Source organism: Silurus aristotelis (assembly GCF_946808225.1).
Source record: "Silurus aristotelis genome assembly, chromosome: 24".
In the NCBI taxonomy this organism is placed as follows: Eukaryota; Metazoa; Chordata; class Actinopteri; order Siluriformes; family Siluridae; genus Silurus; species Silurus aristotelis.
Window position 1 is genome coordinate 3,677,293 of NC_139597.1, and position 26,788 is coordinate 3,704,080.

Here is a 26,788-nt window from a genome sequence, read left to right on the forward strand (position 1 = left end):
TGCTGCAGAGAAACAAGGCTAGCTCAGACATCACGGATATCCAAAACGATTAAGATACGGATTTATAAAAGAAATGATCCGAAAAATGTCACACTGAAAACTTTTAATTCTCACAGGGTTCTATTTTGCTATTCTGTAATTATTCAAATCTTTTAATGAAAGACGCACCATGTGGTGGGGGAGTGGTGGCTCCAGCGGTTAAGGCGCTGGGTTGCCGATCGGAAGGTCTGGGGTTCAAGCCCCGGTATCGCCAAGCTGCCACTCTTGGGCCCTTGAGCAAGGCCCTTAACCCTCTATGCTCCAGGGGTCCTTTACGAGGGAAATATCAAGGTCTGTGACGTGGGGCCGCCTTCCCGTGGGCTCACCACCTGCAGGAGGGACCGTAAGGGACGGTGCTGTGAGGATTGGGCAGCAGTCGAAGGCGGGGGCCTGCTTAGACTGCTGCCCCCGCGACCCGAATTACGGATAAGCGGGAGAAAATGATGATGATGACGCACCATGTAGCTTTAACCTTTGTGAAGAAGAAACGCAACAAATCCGTTCAGAAAATATTGAAATCAACAAATTACTGATATGCAGTTAAACCTAAAGTATTTATTTAAATTTAAGTGCGCAACAAATATTTTTGTTTTAACTCGTGTTAAATGAGCTTAAAAAGTCGTTTTTTTTATATATTTTTAGTACAGAACAATATATATATATATGGACAACTTTCTAATGTCACCTTAGGTCCCTGCACCCTTTAGAATACATTGGACAATCAACTGTCCTTTTCTTCTTACATTGCTAATCTGGCTGGACAAGTGCACCATGCGATCATAATACAATAGAATTAAGATATTGGAAATATACTACATTAATATTTAAATTAGGCATGAAATAATATATATTTTTTAGACATATAGCCCAGGATAACAGTTGTGTATACAGATGGTTCCTAAGTTACAATGGTACGACGTGCGATTTTTATTTTTATTTTTTTTATCTTATAGTGATATAGATAGTGATATAACAAAATTTTAAATATGATTACATTTTCAGGTGGCATGCAAATGTAACCGCCCTCCACTCGTGAAACGCCGGTCGTTCACGCTCCTACTGCCACTTTACATACTGTAAAGTTTATACAGTTTATATAGTATGGTAAATTATGTACAAAATTTATGTAAAATTATTAAAAATAAAATTTTTAGTAAATTAACCAAATGATTGCGATAATTCTGTTAAATTATTAACATATTACAGTGAACAACCCCATAATAATCACCATGCTTTAAAATACAGTGGGAGCCGATGGAATGAGAATAGCAGCGGCATGATGTGGTTGAACCTCAGGAGGTAAAAAAGAAGTTGTGAGACTGGATTCTGGATCAGCTGCAGAGGTCAAATGTCTTTCAGAGGCAGACCGGCCAGGAGCAAATAGCAGTAGTCCTGTCTTGAGATGATGAGGGAATGAACAAGCACCTGAGTTGGCTGTGTGGACAGAAATAGATGAATTCTCTTGATGTTGTGAAGGTGGAATCGACATGGTCAGAAGAAAAGGACAGTCGATTGTCATTTAAAACCCTGATTACAGCTAATTGAAACCAGAACAAACAAATTCAGTTTAAAAGTTAAGACTACAATTAAAAATAATAGACACAGTACAGATTTTAGGATTGTGATGTCAAAGAATCTGGGTTTTTCCCCACAGAAACAAAGTCAGACCGTTTCCATGAAAGTGTCCAAAACAACAGGAAAAAAAAGCTTTTTAATACTTTTTCTTACAGCCTACATAGCAATTTTTTAATTTTTTTTGTCAATGGTAACCTCATCTGCCACCACTATCTTTAGAATTTTTAGTATTTTACATTTTATTAACATAATAACATAATGGTGGCAAGTACCTTCCATCAAAATAACATTTTAACCAGATTCATGTCCATGTCCTGTCTACTGTCCATGACCTTCAAACCTGACGTCATTGCACCTGCAACTGGTAGAGACTAGAAACTAATGCTTTCACACATTATTACACATTATTATTATTACACATTAGCGATCATAATTCATCGCTTTCTTTGGTTATACTGATTGATAATTTTTTTTTGAAGCAATTATAAAAATAACAATAATAACAATGGTAAAAATGAACAAAACAAATGACAATAAAATGTGAATATATCATACCCCAAGGTTTGGTGCAGGGACCGAAGTTGACATCAGATACTCATAGAGACTACAAGATCTTGATCTTATTTATATATATAAAACAGAATTCTAGAAATGTCTGTAAATTGTATTTTTTAATCAATAAATACAAATGAAATGTAGCATGAACTTAAGTATTCAGAGCCTTTACTCAGTACTCAGTAGCAGCACCTCTGGCAACAATTACAGCCTCAAGGTTTTTTTTCAGGTGTAAAGCAACACACATGGTTTGGGGGATTTTCTGACATTCTTAATGGCAAATCCTCTCAAGCTCATGGTCAATAGGTTTCAAGTCAGAGCTCTCACTGGGTCACTCGAGGACATTCACAGAGTTGCTTGTAAGCCACTTCTGTATTTTCTTGGCTGTGTCTTGTTCAACCAGCACTTGTAAGAGCCCTGGTTGTGCCACATTTCCTTCATTTAAAAATCATGGAGAATCATGGAGAATTTTGGTTCTGTTCAATACACAGAACCTTCCCCAGTTCTGTGTATTGCAACAATCCTGTTTCTGAGATATGCACTTTCTTTAACCTCATGGTTTTGATATGCATTGTCAGCGTTGAGGCCTTCTATAGAGAGGTGTTTGCCTTCCAAATCATGTCCAATCAATAAACAATTTCAACAGGTGGACTATTATCAAGGTGTAGAAACATCTTAGCAACAGTCAAACAAATGAAAAGCACCTGAGCGCATGTTCAAGTGTTGTTGCAAAAGGTCTAAATACTTATGATACTTATAATATTTCGTTTTTTTTTTTTATAAAAAAAAATCATTTCTAGATTTCTCTTTTCACTTCACATCAGGCTGCAATATAACATAATAAAAAGTGATGGGGGTCTGAATACTTTCTGAATCCAGGCTTAGAATTTGTGCAAAACTTTAATCCCCAGGAAAACCGTAATGCACTGAAATAAAAGTGTTAAGAAAATATTCACATTTTACCAGGTTAATATAGACGCTTCTGTTAGAGATGATGTATGTGGGAATTACAGCTGTGGCTCCAGTGAAAGGAGACACGTTAAATTGTGTTCATTGGGTCTCTTGTTTTAGTATTGCATTCATTCTCACTGTATAAGATTCCTGTCTGTGATGGAGCACTCGGTGATACTGAGTTACTGTATAATTTTTGTAATAATGGTAATAATGATGGGGTTAAGAGGTGGACTGATTTAACCATTAAAAGCTATAAATATATAAATTTCACATAATAAACCATTAATTATAAGAATTGGTATCGGTATCGATTGGTATCGATATCGACCATACTAAAAGTGTTGTTAATCGGATCGACAAGGAAATAAGTGATATCGCTCATCTCTATCGAAAACCTCTCCAGCCTATAAACTACACTTCCCATGAAATCACTCCCATCGCAACCGGAAACCGAAGCTTTATCCTCATTGGCTAATAATTTTGAATTCTGCCTGACGACGGCTAATGATTGGCTGATTTGCCTCCGTTCGCTTGCCACATCTTGGGAGTAGCAGCGGAAAAATGGCAGCTGACACCGGGAGATACAGGACCGCCGTGTCCAAAAGCAAAGACCCTTCCAGTTTATTAATCTCTGTTATAAGGTAATTGCAGTGTTTTGTATCCTTTCTGTTTGGTCGTGTCTTTGTTTCGGTGTCGAAAAACAATTGAAAACCGTAAAAGCGGGACCAAAACATTAGCAAGTCGGCTAGTTAGCGTGCTAGTTTTTAGCTACTGTGTGTTTACTGTTGAAGAGAACTGACAGTTCAGCATTATTAATCTTATTGTTATTTATTTCGGGTTTATATGTATATATTATGGTTCCGGTATTTATTTAGCAAAAATATATACAGCTGCTACAGTTAAATGTACTCATGCCCACCAGAAAGCTTCCTTTATTGACAAGTCCTATGTAAATGATCCCAAACAAGCACAATATTCAGGATATACATCCGATTTTTCTCTTAGAATTACTTTAATTTGTCTTTTTCTCCCCGTCTTTAAAGGTTTGGGTTATTCAGCAAGAAAGCACACAATTGCAGCACATGTGTTGAAAAGAAATTGTGCTGTTTGACATAGACGTGTAGTGTGTAGTGTAGTGTGTAGTGTAGTGTGTAGTGTAGTGTGTAGTGTAGTGTGTAGTGTAGTGTGTAGTGTAGTGTGTAGTGTAGTGTGTAGTGTAGTGTGTAGTGTAGTGTGTAGTGTAGTGTGTAGTGTAGTGTGTAGTGTAGTGTAGTGTGTAGTGTGTAGAAGTTCCTCTGAAGCGCTATTGGCCGGGATGATTTTTATATTAAAAGGTGATGTATTCAAATTCAATCCATTTTTATTTGTAAACGCCTTTAACAATGGATATTGTCCCGAAGCTGCTTTACAGATATTTTCTTTCTTTCTTTCTTTCTTTCTTTCTTTCTTTCTTTCTTTCTTTCTTTCTTTCTTTGCCTGCTTGCATCTTTCTTTCTTTCTTTCTTTCTTTCTTTCTTTCTTTCTTTCTTTCTTTCTTTCTTTCTTTCTTTCTTTCTTTTTCTTTCTTTCTTTCTTTTTCTTTCTTTCTTTGCCTGCTTGCTTCTTTCTTTCTTTCTTTCTTTCTTTCTTTCTTGTTTTCTTTCTTGTTTTCTTTCTTGTTTTCTTTCTTGTTTTCTTTCTTTCTTTCTTTCTTTCTTTCTTTCTTTCTTTTTCTTTCTTTCTTTCTTTCTTTCTTTCTTTCTTTCTTTCTTTCTTTCTTTCTTTCTTTTTCTTTCTTTCTTTCTTTCTTTCTTTTTCTTTCTTTCTTTCTTTCTTTCTTTCTTTCTTTCTTTCTTTCTTTCTTTCTTTCTTTTTCTTTCTTTCTTTTTCTTTCTTTCTTTCTTTCTTTCTTTTTCTTTCTTTCTTTTTCTTTCTTTCTTTTTCTTTCTTTCTTTCTTTCTTTCTTTCTTTCTTTCTTTCTTTCTTTCTTTCTCTTTCTTTCTTTCTTTCTTTCTTTCTTTCTTTCTTTCTTTTTCTTTCTTTCTTTGCCTGCTTGCTTCTTTCTTTCTTTCTTTCTTTCTTGTTTGCTTTCTTTCTTTCTTTCTTTCTTTCTTTCTTTCTTTCTTTCTTTCTTTCTTTCTTTCTTTCTTTCTTGTTTGCCTGATTGCTCTTTCTTTCTTTCTTTCTTTCTTTCTTTCTTTCTTTCTTTCTTTCTTTCTTTCTTTCTTTCTTTCTTTCTTTCTGTGTGAGATTGTAGAACTCTAACTCTATTAGACGTTAGTGCAGGTTAAAGGTTTGAGAAGAGCGTACGGGTGACGAGTTGAGAGAGCTGGAGAGATTAAACGGATTAAAGCGTCGCTACATCGCTAGAGATGAGGAGATAAGTTTAATTCCCACTACACTTTTATCAGCCAGGCATTCTGGGTAACGTGACGGGAGAGTCAATACAGAGGCAGGAGCTTGAAGCACAAATATTAAACTATTTTCACTAGGCAAAAAGTTTGTCTTTAAAGTGTGTTTTTTTAATTAGGGAGGAGAAAGTAGTTATTATTGAATATTCATTTTCTAATAAAGAATCAGAGAAAGTTACTACTCATGTTACTACTTACAACTTTGTGGTAACGGTTTAGTAAAAGAACAACACGCTTCAGGTGCTTATCTGTTTGATTTCCATTAATACCGACGACGTGCAAGTCGTTCAGCGTGGATCTGAACTTCCAAAGCAAATCTCCATCTCCTCCTGTTTTGCGCAGGACTCTGTCTTGCAGCGACGATGTGCAGGACCGGGAGACGGAGAAGAGTCGCCTGGAGGAGGCCTACGAGAAATGCGACCGCGATCTGGATCAGCTCATCGTTCAGCACTACACGGAGCTCACTACGGCCATCCGCACCTACCAGAGCATCACCGAGAGGATCACCAGCTCGCGCAACAAGATCAAACAGGTCCCACACACACACACACACACACACACACACACACACAGTTTTCATCTATAACATTCTTCACACAATGGAGACACCAGGAGAATGGACCCCTAGCATCTCGTAGTTCTAGTAGCTATCTATCACTATATACCATAAGTACAGGATCTCCACGTCTTTAACATCTTCATCACTGCTTAGAATAATGTCACGTCTGTTCCCTCTTAGGTGAAGGAGAACCTGCTGTCGTGTAAGATGCTGCTCCACTGCAAGAGGGACGAGTTGAGGAAGCTGTGGATCGAGGGCATCGAGCACAAGCACGTCCTCGAGCTGTTGGACGAGATCGAGAACATCAAGCAGGTCCCTCAGAAACTGGAGACCTGCATGGCCAGCAAGCATTATCTCCATGCCACCGACATGCTGGTGAGTCAGAATGGTGCTCAGTTACATGAATAAGGACAAAAAGTTTCGACTCCCGTGATCTTTCTAGGGAAAGAGCATCATATGGGACATCATTTATCACGATATACGAACGCTTTCCGACATTACAGCGGGAACGTCACCTGGAGATTCCGCGATTATGGGTGGAAAACAGAATATAAATAAATAATCGTCTCAGTATATGTTAAATTTAAATATAACATGCCGAGTTGTGCTTCGGTTGTTTCTTCTAAACTTCAAGATGTCCTTTCCTGCTATTAGCAACTGGCCAATTTTTGCTCGTTCTTCTTGACGCATTGTTTGAAATCGTTGCCAGATGTCCTGCTCTGCCTTTTTTAGATCATACCTGGATAAGGAGATGGTCCATTGATTTGATTTTTATATATTTATTTATTTTCCCCCATTATCATTTGAATTCATGTCTTGTTGCAGGATCTACTCACATTTTCACTATAAAAAAAAAAGTGTAACAGTTTTGAAAGGTACAAACAGGTAGGGGGTACAAACATTTGCACTTGTTAAAGCTGGAAGAAAAAAAGAAGAAAAGAGAAGCTGTAAATGATCGCTTTGTATCCTGAAATTTGGAACGTGGACAAAAGTGAGTGACGCTGAAAGATACAAAAAGAAAATGTCATTACACCTGGGAGAAGTGATTAAATATTAAAATACAACATAATGCAACTACTTTAAGAGAGAAATAAAAGAATTGAGAGACAAACAGACGGCAAATGAGTAAAATAGAGGCACTGATGGGGAGGAACAGAGAGTGGTGGATGGAACGGACAGAGAAAGAGAGACACTGATGAAAAGACAGACAGACCGAGAGAGAGACACATATAGAGAGACAGAAAGGGACAAAGTGGATGAACTGAAAGAGAGCAAGAGTAATAGATGGGTTGAAGATGATGTTGATGGATGGAAGGAAATGAAAAACATGAAAATAGAGAGTGGAGGATGGACAGTTAGAGATGGAGAGACAGAGATGGATAACATTATGACTTTTTTTACGGAGATGATTGGAGAGTGAAGGTGAGAACAGGAAATGGACGGACAGGTGGACACAATGACCAACAGATGCAAGAAAAACACAGGGAAAGATGAATAGGTGGGCAAAGAAGCTGAATAATAAATAATTTTAAATGGTAGTCCTGTATAAAGTGTGTCTGTGTGTGTGTGTTTGTCTGTGTGTCTGCCCATCTGCCCGTCTGTCTGCCCGTCTGTCTGCCCGTCTGTCTGTCTGCCCGTCTGTCTGTCTGCCCGCCCGTCTGTCTGTCTGCCCGCCCGTCTGTCTGTCTGCCCGTCTGTCTGTCTGTCTGCCCGTCTGTCTGCGTGTCTCCCCGTCTGTCTGCGTGTCTGCCCGTCTATCTGTCTGTGTCTATCTGCCTGCCTACAAGTGTCTGTCTGCCTGTCTCACTGTGTGTGTGTGTGTGTGTGTGCGTGCGTGCGTGCGTGTGTGTATCTATCTCCCTGCCTGTGTTTGTGTTTCTGCCTGTCTGTGTGAGTGTCTGTCTGTCTGCATTTCTGTGTGCGTTTGTGTATATTTGTCTGTTTTTTCTCTGTGTGTGTTTGTGCATGTGTGCGCATGTATCTATCTCCCTGCCTGTGTGTGTGTGTGTGTGTGTGTGTGTGTGAGAGTGAGAGTGATGCTCCAGCTCAGAGTGAAACATGTGCATGTGTTGTCTCTCTGAGTGAGTTGTGTAATAGAGCTGAGATTATACACTGTTTGGCCTCCATCATGTTGCGTTATGAAAAGTGCCCTGGCAGTAAAACAGACACAGAAAGTTATTGCGTTAGTTTGTGTATCATAGTTAATCAGCCGAACCCGCTCGTTTACATGAACACGCGCACTTGACCTGTGTAACGTTTCCTGTCTGCTTACGAGGGGCGAGGTGCAGATATGCCAGGATGACTCTCCTGAGTGCTATCAGTCCACCATTAACCCCTCATCATAATATACAACCTCACATTATCTCCGACACAGAGATTTATCATCTACACAAACACACAAACCACAGCAGAGACACGGCAAACGAGAGACAAAGAGAGAATGTCGATGAAAAACAGAGACTCTGCGAGAAAAGAAAAGAAAAAGAGCAACAAGAACAAAGATATTGTCTGTCCCTTGACAGTGTCTGAGAAACAAACGGATGGAGAGATGGAGAGACAATCACAAGACAGACAGAGATGCAGAGATACATAAAGAGAAATACAAAGATTAATAAAAAGACCTGGAGAGAGACAGATAAAAAGATCCATAAGATTTACACAGAAAAAAACCAGAGAGACCCAAAGACAAAGAGAGATACAGTGATTAATAGAGGGACACAGATAGACCGGAAAGAGAGAGAAAGTGAGAGACTCTCACAGATACAGAGACTGGTGCAGATAAAACCAGAGAGAGACGGACGGACGGACGGACATATGTAAGTTGTGCAGTAAATGAGAGCAGTGGAGGTCTGGTCAGGTCAGGTGAGGAGCAGTGGAGGTCAGGTCAGGTGAGGAGCAGTGGAGAGCAGTGGTCAGGTGAGGAGCAGTGGAGGTCAGGTGAGGAGCAGTGGAGAGCAGTGGAGAGCAGTGGTCAGGTGAGGAGCAGTGGAGAGCAGTGGTCAGGTGAGGAGCAGTGGAGAGCAGTGGTCAGGTGAGGAGCAGTGGAGAGCAGTGGTCAGGTGAGGAGCAGTGGAGGTCAGGTGAGGAGCAGTGGAGAGCAGTGGAGAGCAGTGGTCAGGTGAGGAGCAGTGGAGAGCAGTGGTCAGGTGAGGAGCAGTGGAGAGCAGTGGTCAGGTGAGGAGCAGTGGAGAGCAGTGGTCAGGTGAGGAGCAGTGGAGAGCAGTGGTCAGGTGAGGAGCAGTGGAGAGCAGTGGTCAGGTGAGGAGCAGTGGAGAGCAGTGGTCAGGTGAGGAGCAGTGGAGAGCAGTGGTCAGGTGAGGAGCAGTGGAGAGCAGTGGTCAGGTGAGGAGCAGTGGAGAGCAGTGGTCAGGTGAGGAGCAGTGGAGAGCAGTGGTCAGGTGAGGAGCAGTGGAGAGCAGTGGTCAGGTGAGGAGCAGTGGAGAGCAGTGGTCAGGTGAGGAGCAGTGGAGGTCAGGTGAGGAGCAGTGGAGGTCAGGTCAGGTGGGGAGCAGTGGCCAGATAAGGAGCAGTGGTCAGGTGAGGAGCAGTGAAGGTCAGGATTAGATTTAAATGTATTTACTTTTATTTACTTTACTGACCCTACTGACCTTGAGAGCAGCTTAATGTAATGTTTACTGTTTTATCATCATTATCATCTTCATCATCGTATCGACAAACCCCCCCCCCCCCAAACAAAGATGACCTTGTACTCTTTTTATAGATCATAAACCAGCCTGAGGATTATTTATTTATTTATATCCATTCCCTTCTTTCTTATCTGATTATTATACTCACCTGTGTAATATACTGTATATCCTATATGTGAGTATTGGCTTTTATATGACTGCAGTGTTTTTCATCGGCCGTTTCTGCCATTTGATTTAATGTTGATTGAAGTTTATAAATCATCAAAAAAAGTTGGAGGACATCATTCATTTGTTATAAACATTTTTTTACACTCTTAAAACCTACGCACGTGAAAACGTTTTATTAGTTGTAGCGGGGTTTATATGTAAAAACATTCAGTGTTATGTTATTCTTATCTTTATGTATTATTAGTTACATTTGATTATTTTATTTTTCAGTAAATCAGTTTACCAGTGCATCGTCTACAGTGTTAACAACATAATGTAATGTGTTTAATAGTTATAATGGTAATTTGTTCCTTAATGGGGAGGTGATGGGCAGGTATGGCTGTAAAGAGAGGAATGTAAAAGGGCAGATGGTGTGATAAAGTGCAGGAAAGCATAAGGAGAAACAGAATTGGGATCGGCAGAGAGACGAGAAAAGTAGGCCATTAACAGTGAATCCTGTGTGTGTGTGTGTGTGTGTGTGTGTGTGTGTGTGTGTGTGTGTGTGTGTGTGTGTGTGTGTGTGTGTGTGTTAAGCTCGCTCAGTAGTGTGTTGTTGTGTGCAGGTGTCAGCAGTACAGTCTCTGGAGGGGCCTCTGCTGCAGGTGGAGGGTCTGAGTGACCTGAGGCTGGAGCTGCACAGCAAGAAGCTCAACATTCATCTGGTGCTGATCGATGAGCTGCACCGCCACCTCTACATCAAGTCCACCAGCCGAGTGGGGCAGCGGAGCAAGGACAAAGGACGGCTCGGAGGGTGAGCGTGTGCGCGCGCACACACACACACACACACACACACACACACATTCTTACACACTTAGACATTCTAATGATACTCCATTACATGGCCTCTGTGACAATTTATCAAACGTCCATAATTAATTTACACAGCAATAGTTACTCATTCTACAGATTCCCACTCGTAAAGGGGCACACCCCCCCCTCTTTCCCTTTCTTTTTTCTCTTTTTTTTCCTTTTTCTATCTTTTTTTTTTCTCTTTTCCCCCTTTTTCTTTCTTTCTTTCTTTCTTTCTTTCTTTCTTTCTTTCTTTCTTTCTTTCTTTCTTTCTTTCTTTCTTTCTTGCTTTCTTGCTTTCTTGCTTTCTTGTTTGCCTGATTGCTTTCTTTCTTTCTTTCTTTTTTTCAGTCTTTTTTTCAGTCTTTTTTTCAGTCTTTTTTTCTTTCTGTCTTTTTTTCAGTCTTTTTTCTAGTTTGCCTGGTTTCTTTCTTTCTTTCTTTCTTTCTTTCTTTCTTTCTTTCTTTCTTTCTTTCTTTCTTTCTTTCTTTCTTTCTTTCTTTCTTTCTTTCTTTCTTTCTTTCTTTCTTTCTTTCTTTCTTTCTTTCTTTCTTTCTTTCTTTCTTTCTTTTTTGCCTGATTTCTTTTTCGTTTTTTATTTCTTTTTTTTTTTTTTTTTTCTTTTTTTGTCTTTTTTCTGCTCATGTTTATGGGACGTTGTGAGGTATTTTGGACATTTTTGGTGTTTTAATGCTGATTCTTTTTGCACGATTTTCATTTTTCAGATAGACAATAATACTTTTCACAGCGATGAATGTGTGCAATTTTTTAAAAAATAAATCACAATATGAGAATTTTCCTCATTTGTATTGCGGAGGTTATCGTAGCGAAGGAAAGCCAGTGCGTAATTAACAATAAACTAACTGGCAGCCGTCACTCGGTTATCTACACGTGCGCTCTAAGCTTAGTGCGCTAATCGGGCAGAAATGGCACAGTTAATGGGCTTATTTTAGAAAAAATATACGGCGGATTGTTTCCGCGATTGCGTTAAACGATGTTATTATGTGTCGTCATAAAAAAAAACAAAAAAAACAAAGAATAATAAATTCTGTCGTTTTTTCCTGCATAGTGTAAAAAAAAAAAACTAAAAACGCTCGAGTTTGAAATTGTAGTGAGTGTGTGTGTGTGTCAATGCACAAAATGTTAGTAACGTCGAAGGACAGGATGCTCTTGTCCGTTGTCCAGATCCGATGTAAAGAGAAGTCGTGACCAAAATGGAGACAGGAGCAAATGATTTACTAGAGAATTCTATTTACATTTTAATGGCAAAAGTATTGGGACATCTGACTTTCCAGCCATCTGTGGTTCTTCCCCAAACTGTCTGGATGCAGTAGCATAAAAGTTTCCCTTAACTTGAACTAGGAGACCCAAACCTGTTTCAGCAATACAATGCTTTATACGGTTGGAGTGGAAGATCTCCTGTAGAGCTGTGACCCTCAACCCTTTTGAACCCCAGGCTTCCTTACCTCACCTACATCACTAGCTGACTTTACTACCACACCTTTGTTGCGGAAAGAGTACAATTCTTTATAAAATCTAGTGGAACATCTTCCCAGAAGAATGGCGGTAAATAGCTGTAGTTGAGATCACGGTCAATATGGCAACCATCCTGAAACACCCTAGTAACCAACTTCAATTTCATAACAACCACTTTTAAAATCAACTGCAATATAATAGCAACCACCAATCAACATGTGATTCGAAACTAAATGTAAATACAATATCATACAATAGCAACCACCAAGCAACACCCGACTGTCAGCATAGCAACCAGCAAAAAAACTTCCTAGAAACTGACTTTATTGGCAAATTTGAAGCTGCTTAATTTTTTGTAAAATTATCTTTTTCATTTATTTGTTTGTTTGTCTCTGGATCAGAGAAAGTTTCCTCAGCTGTCTGAGCTCACTTCCTTCTTATATTTAATCTTACGAATCGCCCCGCAGCTCAACCCTGTCCTTCTCAGTACACGCCGCTGTTCAGCACAAACACAGAAAACCGATTCTCACGCCGGAGTGATGTGTGAGACGAATTATGATGCACTGTTTTCTTTTTTTTTTCTCATCTTGCAGCAGCAACCTCACAGCAGTCCTCTGTAGATTAAACACCCGTGTGTCAGCCGTCGTTTCCACACCGACACCGTCGTGGTCTCCGTCCTCACCTCGGCCCGCCGCTATGCTAATTCATTTGTGTTCATTAAGTCACCACGGTTTAGCGCATTAGGCTAATGCAGGTCGGTGACCCCGCTGTGCTAAAGTGTGTTGTTGCGCCGTTTTAGTCCGTGTTTACGGGTCCGCTATTACAGCTCACAGCTTTCATGAGACAAAGTGATTTATTACTCTGGGTCATAAAGCAGCGTCAGCTAGCCGTGTGTGTGTGTGTGTGTGTGTGTGTGTGTGTGTGTGTGTGTGTGTGTGTGTGTGTGTGTGTGTGTGTAAAAAAAATCAACTAAACTATAAGCCACACAGGATATTGGTGATGACCTGCGACAACTTTAATCAAGACCTCTGTCACCGTAGTTCAGGTATAAATCCGATGAGACCTCTGAAGACTTTATATATTCTAGAGGTCGACGATACGGGTTTAGACATCAGGGCAGCCGATGGCCAATATATGATGCAGATTTTTTTTGCCCCATATGAGCCTGATTTTATTTATTTATTTATTTATTTATTTATTTATTTATTTATTTTTAATCATCTTATTAATTCTACTTATTAAAAGACAAATTGTCTGTACACCTAATATATACATTCTACTTGTTATCCTCCGTCTTCCATAATTTTATTATATTAATGTCATATATGTAAACATATATATATATAAAAAAGTTTATATATAACTTTCTTATGCCTCATTATTGCTTTTCTCTCCTTTTTCTACTTTTCTTTTTTTTTTTTTTTTTTTATATTGTTTAATGTTTAATATTTAATATTGGTGTAGTTTGCCTGGAGCCTCACTTGAGAAATTCATTGTAAAAACTGGAACTGACATCTGTACATATAACAAATGAAACTTGAACCCGAACAGATGAGTAATAAGACGTGATATAGAAAATTGCTTCAATTGAACATTTATTGAACACCAGATTTGATTCTCATTCTCTCTCCAAATGTAGCATATCTTCATATTCAACAAAATTTTCTTTCGGCTTCTCCCGTTAGGGGGCGCCACAGCGGATCAGCCGCATGTTTGATTTGGCGCATGTTTTTACGCTGAATACCCTTCCTAACGCAACCCTCCAAATTTATCCGGGCTTGGGACCGGCACTGAGAGTGGCTGGGGTTGGTTCCCTGACCGGGGATCGAACCCGGGCTGCAGCGGTGAGAGCGCCGCCTCCTAACCACTAGACCACCAGGGACTCAATTTATTCATAATTAACTAATGAATGATAAAAGTTAAGAACGGCCTGTCTTAATCGGAGAAGGAGCTCGACGGCGAGAACTTCAATTAGCTGTTCAGTTAGAACATCATAATATAGCGGAACTGATGAAAAGCAAACAATATTTAAAGCCGACATCTCTTGAAGTGGAGGATCTCCTGCTACAGAGCTCTGACCTCAACCCTACTGAACACCTTTGGGATGAACTGGAACTCATACACTGACTGCACACCAGACCTCTTTACCTCACCTACATCAGTACCTGAATTATCTAACACACACAAGTGTGTTAACTAACACACACACTTTCCACAAAATCTAGTGGAACATCTTCCCAGAAGAGTGGAGGTTATTATTATTATTAGCAAATTCGGACTAAATGTGGAATGTTCAGGAAGTACAAACCAATCATATGCATTGGTGTCCCTTTTGTCCATACAGTGTATTTGTTGCAAGTTGCTATACTTTTACCTTTTCTGTCTTTTTAGGTCTACTCCAAAGGACTCGACCATCTTGGAAGTCAGCAGTCTGTCCACTCCAAGGAAGCTCACAGAATCGTCCCAGTACAGCATTCCAGCAGCATCCAGCAGTAAGAACACTATCAAATTAATCCCTGAATAAATTCAGTGTCTCAGAGCTCTTAGACAGATGTGGCTTTCACAGCTGGATAATTTTCAGTCAGGGTTTACTGACAACATGACAACTTTTATATTTTCAGCTTAGCAGTTTTGACAATAATTTATTTTAGTGTTATTAAATTTAGTATTATTAAAGTCCTGATTTATTTATTTATTTATTATTTTTTTTTTAAAATCAAAATACTAAGATTTTTGAGAAATATTATAAAATTCCAAAAATAAGTTTGTAAGCAAATACTTCTAATTGTTTCTTTCCAAGTATTTAATTAATGAAATTAATTGTATTTATTAAAAAAAAAAATAATTTCTTATAAAATCTCTTGTTTAAAGCTCAAAGTTTTAAACCTTCAGGATTTTGACAAATAAAAAAAAAAAGAATACAAAATTGGAAAAATGTTTTGTTTTAATTTTTTTGGTGCGAATATAATTGCAAAATAATTACATTTTCCCAATTATCAATATATTTAAATATTTATAAAAGATGTAAAAAAGTTTTGACTATTTTATATTATATTATATAATCACATCATGGCACAAGAAAAAAACAAACAAACAATGAATTTTCTTTTTTCTTCGTGTAATGGCATGAGAGAGAAAATCCCCATTCCCCGTTGCCTCTGTCGTGATCATTAGGTCTTTAAAGATACGCACTTTTCTGCTTGTGTGGAAATCTTTTTTACAGACGTAACACAATGACGTTAGCGTACACGTGAACCCCACCCCACCCACGTTTCCACACGTATAATGCCAATAGGGTTATATGAGGTTTGAGTAACAGTGTGGATCAGCCCTGGTTGGGGGTCGGGAGGGATTAAGCAGCGTGAGCTGTCAGCACAGTGGGGGGGGGATGAAGGCCTCGTTAGCCCTGTGTGAAACCACACTGCTCTTATCAGCTCCTCCATCCTACACAAACCACTGTCCTCCTCTCCCAGAGCTTTCAAACACGACCACATGGAGAATTAATCACATTTCTCTCTCTGTATATCGTGTTCGTTCACTTATTTAGTTTTTTTTGTTTTGGTCCAAAATCTATTTTTTCCCCTGTAATCCTATTTTGATTTATTTGGGTTTGTGGTTTTCTTAAAGAACCAAAATGTGAAATAAGTGATCAAGCATCATCATATAATCCATCCAAAAATGTCCTCACCTTATAGTGTTGTGCCATGAATACAATCTTCACCCCCTCATTCCAGAACAACTCCGATCCACATGCTCCTGCTCCTTAGACCTTCACTATTCAGGTGTAGAAATTACCTACTTGTAAGTCACTTTGGATACAAGAGTCTGTCAAATGACACGTAATTGTGATGAATCACTACGATATTCAACTTTATCAGTGTTTGTTTCCTGGTTTGGGAGGATTGAAAGTGCGTAGATTGTTTAAGAATTCTTTGCTGCGTGTATAAGCTGTAGTAACACGTAGAGAATCTAATAAACCGGATCTAATTCAGACCAAATATATAAATAAATACATTATTATTATAACAATCAAATTTTATATAGGATTTTCTTTTTAATAAGTAAATATTTTCTATAAATAATAGAGAATCTAAATGAACCGGATATAATCCAGATTAAATATCTGAATAAATAAATTGTAATAATTATAATAATTAAATTGTATTATATCTTATAGTGTGTATATAATAAAATAAATCTATTTCAAAATGTAAATATTCATATATACTTTATTTATTGTATTTATAAATTTTTTTTAATAATTATAAATTTTTTTCATTAAATACTTACACAATGGTAATTAGGACTTTCAAATTAAATATAATCAGTAATTAAAAATAATTTGGCTAAAATAAATATTATTAAAATATTCTCTCTCTCTCTCTCTCTTTCTCTCTCTGTCCATCACTTGATTACCTTTCCTTTAATTGCCTCGTTTTCTTTTTTTTTTTTATTTGCTAAAGCACACCCAGGGCCAAAGTAATTCTTGCGCTAACTGCGCTTTATCCCCTGCACTGCATGAAAAGTACACAATTACCCAAACTGGCGGTACTTCAGGTGTGATAGAGCGGTACCACTAAAAGAAAAGTGCTTTCTCTCTGTGCCGAGGGGATTTTCTTTCCCTTTTGTCACCCACTGTTCTGTCTAATGGCCTCCATGTTCCTCCTCTTTTTCTTTTTTTTTTTTTTTGAGCCGATAATTGTTGTAATTATTGTGCAAACTACAGTCGACAGAGTTCATCAAATTGCAATAAACATTTAGTGGATTGAGGGGAAAATTAGCAGGGACGGGGAATAAAAATTAGAACAAGGGAAGAGTGTAAAAGAAGGAGGATTTGACTCGGGATCAGCTTGGGAGAGATAATTGGATTTGCGTGTAGCCGTGCGCCAGGCATTTACATGAAGCAATGGAATGACAGGAGTGCTGTCGAAATCTGCGTATGAAATAATCGTGTTCAGTATAAATTTTTTTTTTCGTCCAATTCGACAACATTTATTATTATTATAATAATTATTATTAATAATTTTTATTATAATAATAAATGTTGTCGAATTGGACAAAAATGTTAATTTGCAAAAAAAAAAAATATGGAAAAATTAACTTCAATTAACGCCAGTTTTAACGTGAATACACGTCGGTTAGCAAAAAAAATATTAGAAACCGATATAATACGATATTATAAAATAAATAAAATCTGCAAAAATATATCATATAATATAATTTAAAAGCTTTCACATTTTAAATATTGTCCCATTTACATGACATCCGGTCCCCATAATCCCAATGTTCACGCTACAGTATATTGTTGACTTTTGCGCTTTTGGCTTGAGTTCATGAGGCACCGAATTTAGCTCAGGTCAAAGATGATGCTCCAGAGATGAAGAGCAAACTTCATGAACAAGAATAGGCGCAAGATCTGTGAAGAAATTGAGCTTTTTTTTCGATATATAACTAAAAAAAAAAACTAAAAAGGCAGTAAAAACTATCAAACAATTTGTATTAATAATGTTAATGTTAATGTGTGGCTTCTAGGGGTTTGTTCGTTGAAGGATTTTATTCGACTCATGATGTGAGTTTTGGAACGAACTGACGACGTGAGGCATGGCGTTTCTATTAATATATAAATAAATACATTTTTAGTGCTAAATTTTACCACGTACCATAAACTAGGGTTATTAAGTGATGATTGAATTGTGTTCAGCAGATCAGCAGGGTCAGAATACACTTAATAAATAATAATAATAATAAGTTCCTCATGTGTCGTACACTTAACCTGCTTACTAGCTTAGTGTGTGTTATTAGGGTATTTTAGCTACCAATTATTAGTCTAGGCAGACGTCTGTCTGTCTGTCTGTCTGTCTGTCTGTCTGTCTGTCTGTCTGTCTGTCTGTCTGTCTGTCTGTCTGTCTGTCTGTCTGTCTGTCTATTATATAGTCTATTATAATGATTGATCCACTTCTATATGCACGTTTTGAGATTGTGTGTGTTTCAGTTCGTGATTTGCAGGACGATCTAGACGCGGACCCGGAAGAGAACAGCGCCGAGTTCATGGGGATCCTGATCAAAGCTTTAGCCAAACTCAAGAAGATCCCCGAGACCATTAACGCCATCATGGAGAGGCTGGAGCCGGAACTCAAGCAGATCCTGAAGAGATCCACCACCCAGATCGCAGACCACGCCTACCAGAGAGGAGAGAGTCTGGCACAGGATAACCAGCCTAGGTAACGTGACAGTCAACATGTTTTCTATGTAAAGAATTCACAGTGAGGCGACCTATAATTTCATCATTCTTTTGAATTATTGTTAAATTATTGTGTTTAACCACGCCGCCTCTTTTTTTTTTTTTTTTTACGTTTCTCTGGTACTCTCATTAAATGACACAATAGGACACGAACTGGGTATCGGACACAATCGTCATGTAGCCACAGTGATTTTTATACCACCGACATTGTGTGTTTTCAAGGTTAATGATATAAAAAAAAAAAACAAACAAACAAAAAAAAATGCACTCAAAATGGTGGAGTCTAAACGATCTTGTGTGTGTGTGTGTGTATAATATATATATATTAATTATAGTGTTTATATTTATAGCATTGTCACTACCTCGTATCTCTGAATTGTTTGGGAGGAGGGAGGGAGGTGGTAGCTCAGTGGTTAAGGCATTGGGCTTTGGATCAGAAGATCACAGGTTCAAATCCCACCACCACCAAGCTGCCACTGCTGGGCCCTTGAGCAAAGCCCTAAAACCCTCCCCTGCTCAGTTGTAAGTCGCTCTGGATAAGGGCGTCTGCCAAATGCCGCAAATGTAAATGTAAATGTTTGTGTTTCTGTCTATTTGAGTTCACCCCCCCCCCCCCTTTCCTTCTCCTTCACATTTTCCTTCCCGTTAGTCCCTGTAGGATCGATGGCAGCCTTCTCACATCTTATTCATAACTCCCTCATTTAGACAAATGGTGTAATCCATAAAACTACCCCAGCCTGCATTTCCTTAAGTACGGCCGAGTAGCGGAGAGAAACAAAAGCAGTGGATAGAGAAGGGAGATAATGATGGCACTTAAGAGAGCACTTACCCAGGGCAGAAATGAACTCTGCTCTCTCCAGCCATTATTATTCTCCTGCTTTCTCTCTCCCTGCATTCTCACACTCTCGCTTCTCCTCCCGTGCTTCATCACGCCGGGGCGCCGAATATCCGTAAACTCCTTTAGTCGGATATTGCGCTCCGTTTTCTTTATTGCTGTGGGAACCTAACGGGTTTTGCGTCTCGAATCTCATACGTTATGTTTTTGTTTGGGTTTTTTCGAGGAACAGACGATGTTAAATTTTTTTACTTTTTGCGGGTTTTGGAACATTTATTGTAGAGAATCTCTCATCTCATCTCTGTGTGCTTTAAGGGCCGGAAATCCCCAAAGAGCAGAAATACAGAGTTTTTCAGGAATGTAACTTAAAAAAAAAACAAAAGGAAAGAGAAACTGCGCTTCAGTAAAACTGTGTGCGCCAAGTCATCTTCTTTAGGCTTCTCCCATTAGGGGGCGCCACAGCAGATCATCCGTCTCCAAACCACCCTGCCCTCTACATCTGCCTCTTTCACACCAACTACCTGCATGTCTTCCCTCACCAAATCCATAAACCTCCCCTTTGGTCTTCCTCTTTTCCTCCTTCCTGGTGGCTCCATACTCAGCATTCTTCTACTGATATACCCCATGTCTCTCCTCTGCACATGTCCAAACCATCTCAATCTCACCTCCCTCACCTCGTCTCCAAAACATCCTACATGCGCCTAATAAACTCATTTCTAATCCTGTCCATTCTCATCACTCCCAACGAACATCTCAACATCTTCAGCTCTGCTACCTCCAGCTCCACCTCCTGTCTTTTACTCAATGCCACTGTCTCTAATCCATACATCATCAAAAGTCATAATATTCGATATTAAAAATATGGAAGAGAGAAACTCTATTTCAACTGTAGCTAGAAACAGCGACTAGCGGGTCCAAGCACCATGGGTGCATCCTCATGTGGTTTTGCTGGAGACATTTTATTACACACAGATTTTATTTTTTTATATTCGATTCTGTATAAAATATCAGGGCTGTATAACGTGGAAGAAATATTATTTAAATCACACGATATGTTGCCAATTGATGGAGCTGTAACTGTGTGGGTGTAATTAAAGTGTAATGAAAGTCAATATTGAAATGATTTTAAATAAATGAATTTATTATAATAAATATTAAAACCATGAAAGTACATTTTAAATATACTCAATATTCAAATATGTAAATGTTATTTTTTTACTAAAGAAATGTACGCTACATGAATTTGCATGTTTGCATGATTTATTGTTATGATTATGATTATTATTATTATTATAAATATTATATTTAATTATTCGTATTTGATAGCATTTGTTCCATTTGCAAAAACATAACACTGATAACTGCTGAAATTTATTTTTTTAAATTTTTTTTTAAATTTTTTTACTTACATTTTTTAAATAGGACAAATGTTTTCCTCATAGAGAATTTGAAAAGTTGACAAACTTTGAAACCTTTTTTTTTTCGGTTAACCTTCCTTGTTGTGGACAAACTGCTGTTTTCCAAGATGGAGTTCTTTGGAGTAGAACTAAAAATGAAAGGGAAAAGTAAGGGGCCTTTACATGCTGGAACAGGTTTGGGTCTCCTAGTATGTCAGATATTAATGTGTATGTGTGTGAGATGACGCGCAACATGTCTGGCTTTACTCTCGTCCTGCCTCCACCGGTTTCTGTCCTCATGTCTCCAAACAGCTCGCTTAAATATAGAGGCCTTGTTGCCATGGCAACCTCGGTGTAGAAAATGAGGCATGCATGAGTACTGCTTCGAGAGAGAGGCAGAAAGAAAGAGAAAGAGAGAGAGACAGAGTGTTTTTGAGAAGGTGTGTGTGTGTGTGTGTGTGTGTGTGTAGCCGTTGTCTATCAGCAAATGTGTCGTCTCACGAGTGTCTGTACGAGTGTGTATCGGGGAGTGTGTGTGTTTCCTGATTGTTTTGTTTTTATATTTATAGACAGTAAATATTAACTGGAAATCATATTAATCATTTAAAAAGTTTCACATACACACAAACACACCTAAAGCCCTTTAGGTCACACTATCTTCATCCCTTTGGTTTTTTTTTTTTTCTTCACCCCCCCCCCCTCTTTCTTTTTCTCAATCGTTCAAGCAAGGCGTTTTTTTATTTTTGTATTTTTTTTTTTTTGTGAAGCACGTTCGTTCCAGAAGTGTCCCACCGTGCTGCTTGAAGACAAACCTCAGACAGATGTCGGTCCCCCTAGTGGCCTCTGGCGAGCTTGACAGATGTCGCTAATTGTTGTTGGTGAACATCTGCCAGAGCTCAGCGGGGAGATCCTGTCAACACCCTGCTGTCTCTGTGTTTATTAGAAAGTTCTGCAGCCCTTCAGTTCAGATGCTGGCTTCTCAGAAGGTTTGCTCAGGGGCACCTGAGCGGAAGCTGAGGGTCTCGAAGAACATCAGCATGTCGTTCGACTGGCCTGTAATAATCTCATCTCTCTCTCTCTCTCTCTCTCTCTCTCTCTCTCTCTCTCTCTCTCTCTCTCTCTCTCTCTCGCGCGCTCTCGCTTCCTTTCTCTCCACTCTCAGGCTGCTCCTGGAACTGCTGGAGCTGCTGTTTGAAAAGTTTAACGCGGTGGCCTCGGCTCACAGCGTCGTCCTGAACCATCTGCAGCAGATCGTGGTTTCTTCCGGCGGAGCTCACGAGGGCATCAAGCTCTACGAGCAGGCCGATGTCTCTGCCAAGATTCAGACTGTCCTACAGGTCAGCTCCTTTTGTTTGTTTGTTTATTTTATCAATCAGTCTTGCACTTTAAACTCACACTCCACTACTTCACTCTTAATCAAAATAACTCTCGTTTCATTGCTGCCTGTCCAAAAGTGTGCATGCGTATGTGTGTGTTTCTCAGAGAAAGGTGTGTGTGCGCGCGCGCGCGCGCCTCGGCAGAGAGAGAGGGTGTGTGTGTTTGTGTGTGTGTCTCGAGAGAGAGAGAAAGATTGAGAGAGAGAGATTGTGTGTGTGCTTGTGTGTGTGTTTGTCTCTTCAGAGAGAGATTGTGTGTGTGTGTGTGTGTGTGTGTGTGTGTGTTTGGCTTGGGAAGGGGTGTGTGCATGTCTCTAAAGAGGAACTTGTATTTTCCCAGAGTAAAATGGTACAACGTTCCCAGTGGGAAGTGGTACCTCTGTAATTGAGAACAAAAGCTCATGAGTTTAAATTCCTTTACCACCAAGCTGCTGCAGTCGGGCCCTTGTGTCCGGCCCTTAACCACTCAGTGTATAAATGAGATCATTGTATGTGGATCATGTGCCAGAAATGCTAATTTATGAACCTGCATCCAGCTGTCTAATGTAGCAGATTAATGATATAACAAACAAGTGTATTGCCACCTCACCACACACACACACACACACACGCACACAGACTTCAGGCATAACATTATATCATTATCAGTGGTGAAGTGAAGAACACAGATGATCTCTTAATCATGGCACCTGTTAGTGGGTGGATTTATTCATTTGGCAGCAGGTGACATTTTCTCCTCAAAGTTGACGTGTCAGAAGCAGGAAAAATGGGCGAGCGTACGGATTTGAACGAGTTTGAATAATTGTGACGTCTAGACGTCTGTTGCAGAGCATCTTTTAAAATGCAGCTCTTGAGGGATGTTCCTGGTCTGTAGTGGTCAGTATCTATCAAAAGTGCTCCAAGGAAGGAACAGTGGTGAACCGGCGACAGGGTCGTGAGGGGACGAGACTTATCGAGGCACGTGAGGAGCGAAGGATGGTCCGTGTGTTTCGATCCAACAGACGAGCTTTTGTAGCTCAACCTGCTGAAGTTGTTCATGATCGATGGGTCAAAACTGTTTTAGCAGCAAAAAGGGTCATAATGATATGGCTGATCGGTGTAAATACACGTGTGAGTTTCATGGCCGCGGTATAAACCCAGGAAAAACGAACGGAGCCGACTGAAATGTAAATCGCCGTCCAAAAGGACGCGGCTCTGTCAAAATCCTCATCCCATGATGTTATAGCTGGTGTGTGAGCAGTGTTAGTGAGTAGGAGGAGTGTAATCTCATTACACACAGGCGCTCCGTCTGCTGCTGCTGCTGTTAGAGGAGACAGGTGTGGTTGATGGGTGCAGCACTGATACACACTCCCTGTCTTTCTTTCCAGCAACCTGCTTAATTGGAGCATGATAATTCTGAATCATTGGTGTGTGTGTGTGTGTGTGTGTGTGTGTGTGTGTGTGTGTGTGTGTGTGTGTGTGTGTGTGTGTGTGTGTGTGTGTGTGTGTGTGTGTGTGTGAGACAGACAGACAGACACAGAGTTTAGTGGCAGATTGATGGACAGGTGAGGTTAACAGCTGCCACTGAGCCCCACTGAGCATCATGTGATAAACGGTGCCGTGTGTGTGTGTGTGTGTGTGTGTGTGTATGTGAGAGTGCTTTCTTGAGTGTGTGTCCTTGTTTCATTTTTTTGTCTGCATTATATGGTGTGTGTGTGTGTGTGTGTGTGTGTGTTTTCTGGTCTTTCTCTGTAAATGTGTCTGTGCACATGCCTGCCTCTGTGTCGTTCATAGGTGTGGGACTTTGTGTGTGTCTGTGCTCTTGCAAGTTTATTTTGACGTGTGTGTGTGTGTGTGTGTGTGAGAGTGAGTGTGTGTTCATCCAGCAGAGCAGTGAAATGAAGTGGCGTGAGGATAGTGGCTGTGGAGGGAGAGGGCATGAATGAGTAAATGGGTTTGTCTTCACTCCATCAGCCAAGACCAGGAGTATTTTCACACACACACACACACACACACACACACACACACACACACACACACACACACACACACACACACAGGAAAGAGTGCTCCTATGGCTAGCTTTCAGCAGAGTGTGATCGTTCACCTATGTATTCTGTGGGAGTGCTGAGGTGTGTGTGTGTGTGTGTGTTTTAATTTTGTGTGATGTAGAATACTAAATAGACAAACATTTTAGTCAGTTTATAACCCATTTAATTTTATATACACACACACACACACACGCGCGCAAGTGTGCTACTGGAAGAAATATGAGTCATGGAGTTATTTTTTTTATTTTTGTAATCTAAATCCATTACCACTAACATATCGCTCTCTCTCTCTCTCTCTCTCTCTCTCTCTCTCTCTCTCTCTCTCTCTCTCTCTCTCTCTCTCTCTCTCTCTCTCTCTCTCTCTCTCTCTCTCTCTCTCTCTCTCTCTCTCTCTCTCTCTCACACACACACACACATAAAGGTCAGGGATGCTCTAAAGTGTTTATGTGATTCTAACAGTTGTTACTGTTCCCATGTAACTAAAAGTTGATTATTTTTTCACAGCAGCAGGCCACAGTGTTTTATCTCATTAATACTGCAAAAACCTACCAATAATTAGTGACTCACTCCATAAGAACAAGAATAATAATGCTTCTCTATATTAAAAATAATTATTTGCCTAGTCATCATCATAATAATAATAATAATAATAATAATAATAATAATAATTTTAGTAAAATCTTTTATCAGCTAAATATCTTTTTTTTTGTTGCCATTTTTAGTTACATTTTATGTTGTTCAGCGTCTCTGCTTTAAATAAAAAAGCAATACCAGGAGCACCGTGTTTTTTTCTTTTTTTTTTTTTTTTTCTTCCATTTCTTCTACACGTCTCACAGTTAAAACTCAGTTGTCACTTTGACGGCACATAATATAATCTCTGGATTCTAATTCTTGTAAAAGGAGATGAGCTTTTAGACATTTTGTCATCTATGTTATTATTTTCTCCTCCGTTTTAATTATTTTTTTTTTCAGCGCACTGGCATGTTCCTTCTCATGATTAAACACCAGATTGCTCATTATTTTAGATCAGACCACTCTGTGTTTTTATGCACACAAAGATGCAATGAACCTGATCTCAGGTCAGAGATTTTTCTTTTTTATATGAAAAGTGGAACTTGAGTGATAAAGAGGGAGATGAAAACAGTTTCAGGTAAAGCGAAATCCCACGAACATGAAATGTTGAAGTGAAACATCTGAGTCTTTTTCAGCTTCTAATGATTTTACCTAAAGATTAGAACTGGTGCTGATTTCGGTTATATTGATTCTGTTGTGTAGTCAAAACCATCCATCCATCCATCCATCCATCCATCCATCCATCCATCCATCCATCCATCCATCCATCCATCCATCCATCCATCCATCCATCCATCCATCCATCCATCCATCCATCCATCCATCCATCCATCCATCCATCCATCCATCCATCCATCCATCCATCCATCCATCCATCCATCCATCCATCCATCCATCCATCCATCCATCCATCCATCCATCCATCCATCCATCCATCCATCCATCCATCCATCCATCCATCCATCCATCCATCCATCCATCCATCCATCCATCCATCCATCCATCCATCCATCCATCCATCCATCCATCCATCCATCCATCCATCCATCCATCCATCCATCCATCCATCCATCCATCCATCCATCCATCCATCCATCCATCCATCCATCCATCCATCCATCCATCCATCCATCCATCCATCCATCCATCCATCCATCCATCCATCCATCCATCCATCCATCCATCGTTCTTTTTCCTCCTCCCTTCTTTCTCTGTTCTTCTTTATTACTCTATCAGTGATCCTGTGTCTGTCTGTCTGTCTGTCTGTCTGTCTGTCTGTCTGTCTGTGTCTGTCTGTCTGTCTGTCTGTCTGTCTGTCTGTCATGTAAATAAATGGAACCAATCAGAAATCTTCAGCAGATGGTGTGATGAGATTATGGGTAATTATCCGATAAGGCAGCCGAAAGCGTGGACCTTTTTTATATTATTAGTAAACCGTAACCATCTAGTCTGAGTTCTCACTTTCCTCGGATGCAGTGATGAGCTGCAGCTTGAGAGGAAATGCTTAATGAAACCTAGTCTCAGGTGAGAATAAGCCACAGGCATGACGAACACGTTCACGTGTCGATAACCTCTTGTTCGTCTGGTGCTTAGACCGGATCTTGTTATCTTTTCTTCTCGCTCTCACTGCCTCTCTCAACTTTTTCCTTCAGCTTCTTGTGCAGGTTTAATCTGTCTTCCTCCATTTCCCCTCCTGAGAGAGCAGGATGATGAGCATTGACCTTTCAGCTGAACAGGAGACATGACACTTCTGGGTGGACGGATGAGAGAAAAACGTGATCAATTCTCTTTGTAGGTCTCCTCCTGGGCCTTTCTCATTCTATTATCTGAGCTCTTTTTGGTCCTTTAATAAATGGCTCAAGGTGTTTTTTTTGGGAGGTTTGGGGGTGGGGCAGCTCCAAACTCTGTGTCTGTATCCGTATTCGAATTTTTTTAAATAAGTTGGCGTGGCCTAAACCAGAGTACTTTCTCCTTATTAAAAAGGCAGCACCGCCACAATGGTATCAGAGTTCAATCTCAGCTACTCCATTTCTGCTAGGGATGTGTGGAAGATTCACACAGTTTGTATTTTTGTTTTCTATTTGCCTTTACAATCCAATATCTAGTAAATCAGGGTTTCCACAGGGTCATAAAACAACTGGAACA

General features: G+C 39.6%; 1 protein-coding gene across 3 annotated transcripts in view; it reads left to right on the forward strand.

Moving 5' to 3' along the window:
* The first annotated feature begins 3,639 nt into the window (after nucleotides 1-3,639).
* Nucleotides 3,640-26,788, forward strand: part of exoc4 (exocyst complex component 4) — a 131,402-nt gene continuing 108,253 nt past the window's right edge. For 2 of the 3 annotated variants that reach the window (XR_014531301.1, XR_014531302.1), the window contains exons 1-7: nucleotides 3,645-3,764; nucleotides 5,856-6,045; nucleotides 6,253-6,447; nucleotides 10,490-10,677; nucleotides 14,583-14,683; nucleotides 18,184-18,412; nucleotides 21,827-22,001. Coding sequence is in view for 1 of the 3 variants with exons in the window: in XM_083527948.1 (XP_083384074.1) it covers nucleotides 3,685-3,764; nucleotides 5,856-6,045; nucleotides 6,253-6,447; nucleotides 10,490-10,677; nucleotides 14,583-14,683; nucleotides 18,184-18,412; nucleotides 21,827-22,001 (1,158 nt within the window). In the remaining 2 variants the exon portion in view is untranslated. Of the gene's footprint in view, nucleotides 3,765-5,855; nucleotides 6,046-6,252; nucleotides 6,448-10,489; nucleotides 10,678-14,582; nucleotides 14,684-18,183; nucleotides 18,413-21,826; nucleotides 22,002-26,788 lie in introns of all 3 variants that reach the window. The other variant, XM_083527948.1, reaches the window with a different exon arrangement.